Here is a 2,707-nt window from a genome sequence, read left to right on the forward strand (position 1 = left end):
GGCACGCCAAGATTCCTGTCCTGACCACAGTGGAGGAAAATATTAAGACCGACTACCACCCAAATGAGAAACAACAAAACGAAAGAATTGAACAACGAAAAATAATAAAATCAATATTTGGATTGTCTCCTAAAAAGCACATTTCTTTAATGTCTTTGGCTAGACATAGCCCAAAATTTACTTAAACTAAGCAAATCGGGTCCTCCAAATGCATCATCTCTACCCGTTCAACTGAAAACCCTTTATAATACGGCTTGAGACGGTGATCATTCACCACAAATTTCTTCTCCATTTTCAAACTCTAGATCTCCACTGCACCATAATGAAAGACATTAGTCACAACAAAAGGGCCAATCCAATGAGAACGTAATTTACCTGGAAACAACTTCAATTTCGAGTGGTATAGTAGAACTTTTTGCCCGCAGACAAATGTCTTCCTAGAGATCTGTTGGTCATGAAATACTTTATTCTTCTCCTTATAAATTACCGCATTCTCATATGTTTCATTTCGAATCTCCTTCAATTCTTGTAATTGCAACTTTCTCTGAATTTCGCCCTTCTCGATATCTATATTACATTGCTTGACCGCCCAAAATACTCTATGCTCGAATTCGACCGGCAGGTGACATGGCTTCCCAAATACCAACCGATAAGGGGACATTCCAATGGGTGTCTTGTACGCCGTCCTATATGCCCATAGTGCGTCCTCCAGCCTTTGACTCCAGTCTTTCCTATCAGGACGGATCATCTTTTCTAAAATCGACTTAATCTCTCGATTCGATACTTCCGCCTGACCATTTGTTTGGAGATGGTAGAATGTGGAGATTTTATGTAAGACGCCGTACCTCTTGAAAACTGCAGCAATCGTCTTGTTACAGAAATGACTACATCAATCACTAACAATTGCTCGCGGCATCCCAAAACGGACAAAAATGCTAGATTTGACGAATTCTGCAACCACTTTGGAATCGTTAGTGCGGGTGACCCTTACTTCCACCTATTTTGAGACATAGTCCATAGCAAGCAATATATACAAAACTAAAAGATGAAGGAAAAGAATCCATAAAGTCAATACCCCAAACGTCAAAAATTTCAACAAAAATCATTGGGGTCTGAATCATTTGATCCCTACGAGAAATATTATCTACTCGTTGACACTTATCACAGGACTTACAAAATGAGTAGGCGTCCCTGAAGAGGGTCGGCCAATAGAACCCGCTTTCTAGCACCTTACGAGCTGTTTTCTTTAGTCTAAAGTGACCTCCACATGCAAAAAAGTGACAATAGGTTAGTATAGATTGGAATTTATCCTCACCTACACATCTTCTGATGATTTGGTCGGCACCGTACTTCTAGAGGTAAGGATCATCCCAAATGTAGGATTTCGCATCACTCTTTTGCCTTAGGCCATCCTATAGGAAACTTGTCTCTCTTTGCCTTAGGCCATCCTATAGGAAACTTGTCTCTCTTTGCCTTAGGCCATCCTATAGGAAACTTGTCTCTCTTTGCCTTAGGCCATCCTATAGGAAACTTGTCAGTGACTAGAAAATTAACAATATCCGTATATCACGGTAAGGATAAATTAATAGCAAATAAATGCTCATCGGGGAATGTTTCTCTCAGTGGGAGGTCGTCCTCGGTGACTTGTATTCGGTTCAAGTGATCTGCTACCAAGTTCTCCGCCCCTTTTTTATCTCTGATCTCCAGGTCGAACTCTTGTAGCAGTAATATCCATCTTATCAGTCCTGTTTTTACCTCTTTCTTGGTCAACAGATACCGCAAAACTGTATGATCAGAGAAAATAATTACTTTAGCACCAAGTAAATAGGACTGAAATTTCTCTAAAGCAAAAATAACAACTAAAAGCTCCTTTTCGGTGATCGAATAGTTCAACTGAGCTCCGTTCAAGGCTCGAGATACGTAGTAGATAGTGTGGGCTGCCTTTCCCACTCTTTGACCCAGCACCGCGCCCACTGCATAGCCGCTGGCATCGTACATAATTTTGAACGGTAGGTTCCAGTCAGAAAATTGGATAATAGGTGAGGAGGTCAATAACTCCTTCAACCTATCAAATGCCCCCTTACATGCTTCGTCGAACTCGAAGGGCACCTGCTTCTTCAAAAGTTGGAACAATAGTGCTCCAATCTTTGAGAAGTTTTTGATAAACCTTCTATAGAAACCTGCATGATCCAAGAAGGAACGCACTTCCCGCACACTCGCGGGGTAAGGTAAAGTAGATATAACATCTATTTTCGCTTTATCAACCTCAATACCCCTGGACGACACTACATGATCCAAAACTATCCCGTGCTCGACCACAAAGTGGCATTTTTTCCAATTAAGCACGAAATTAGCTTCTATACACCTTACCAAAATTAATTTGAGGTTATCTAGACAGTTATCTGACAGGTGCCGAACCTGTGCAATAATAAATACTAAAAAGTCCTAATTACCACCACAATTAATTATAGAACAAATCCAAGTACTGGAGCAGGGACCCTAGGTGTGCAATGGGTTACTTGATTCACCCTGTTCTCGAAGAGTTTGCTTGATCCGATATACCAGATTTGTCTATGAAGATATTAATTTTGCGTACAATGGCAAGTAGGGTCGAATCCACAGGGAGCGGGTATGAAACTATTTCTTTTCAAATCAATAGAATGAAATCGGGGGGGGGATCAATAATAGGATGAAAATAAAAATAAAA

General features: G+C 40.6%; 1 protein-coding gene across 1 annotated transcript; it reads right to left on the reverse strand.

Moving 5' to 3' along the window:
* Positions 1-301: 301 nt before the first annotated feature.
* Positions 302-748, reverse strand: LOC140007157 (uncharacterized). The gene is made up of 2 exons (XM_072049841.1): positions 376-748; positions 302-312 (listed from the first exon to the last, which is right to left on the reverse strand). Exons 1-2 carry the CDS (start codon positions 746-748, stop codon positions 302-304), a joined length of 384 nt encoding a protein of 127 aa, XP_071905942.1.
* Positions 749-2,707: the final 1,959 nt, after the last annotated feature.

Source organism: Coffea arabica, chromosome 5c (genome assembly GCF_036785885.1).
Source record: "Coffea arabica cultivar ET-39 chromosome 5c, Coffea Arabica ET-39 HiFi, whole genome shotgun sequence".
In the NCBI taxonomy this organism is placed as follows: Eukaryota; Viridiplantae; Streptophyta; class Magnoliopsida; order Gentianales; family Rubiaceae; genus Coffea; species Coffea arabica.

Excerpts from the sequence above, each read along its gene's own strand:
- LOC140007157 (XM_072049841.1), bottom strand. The coding sequence starts at position 748 with ATGATCCGTCCTGATAGGAAAGACTGGAGTCAAAGGCTGGAGGACGCA.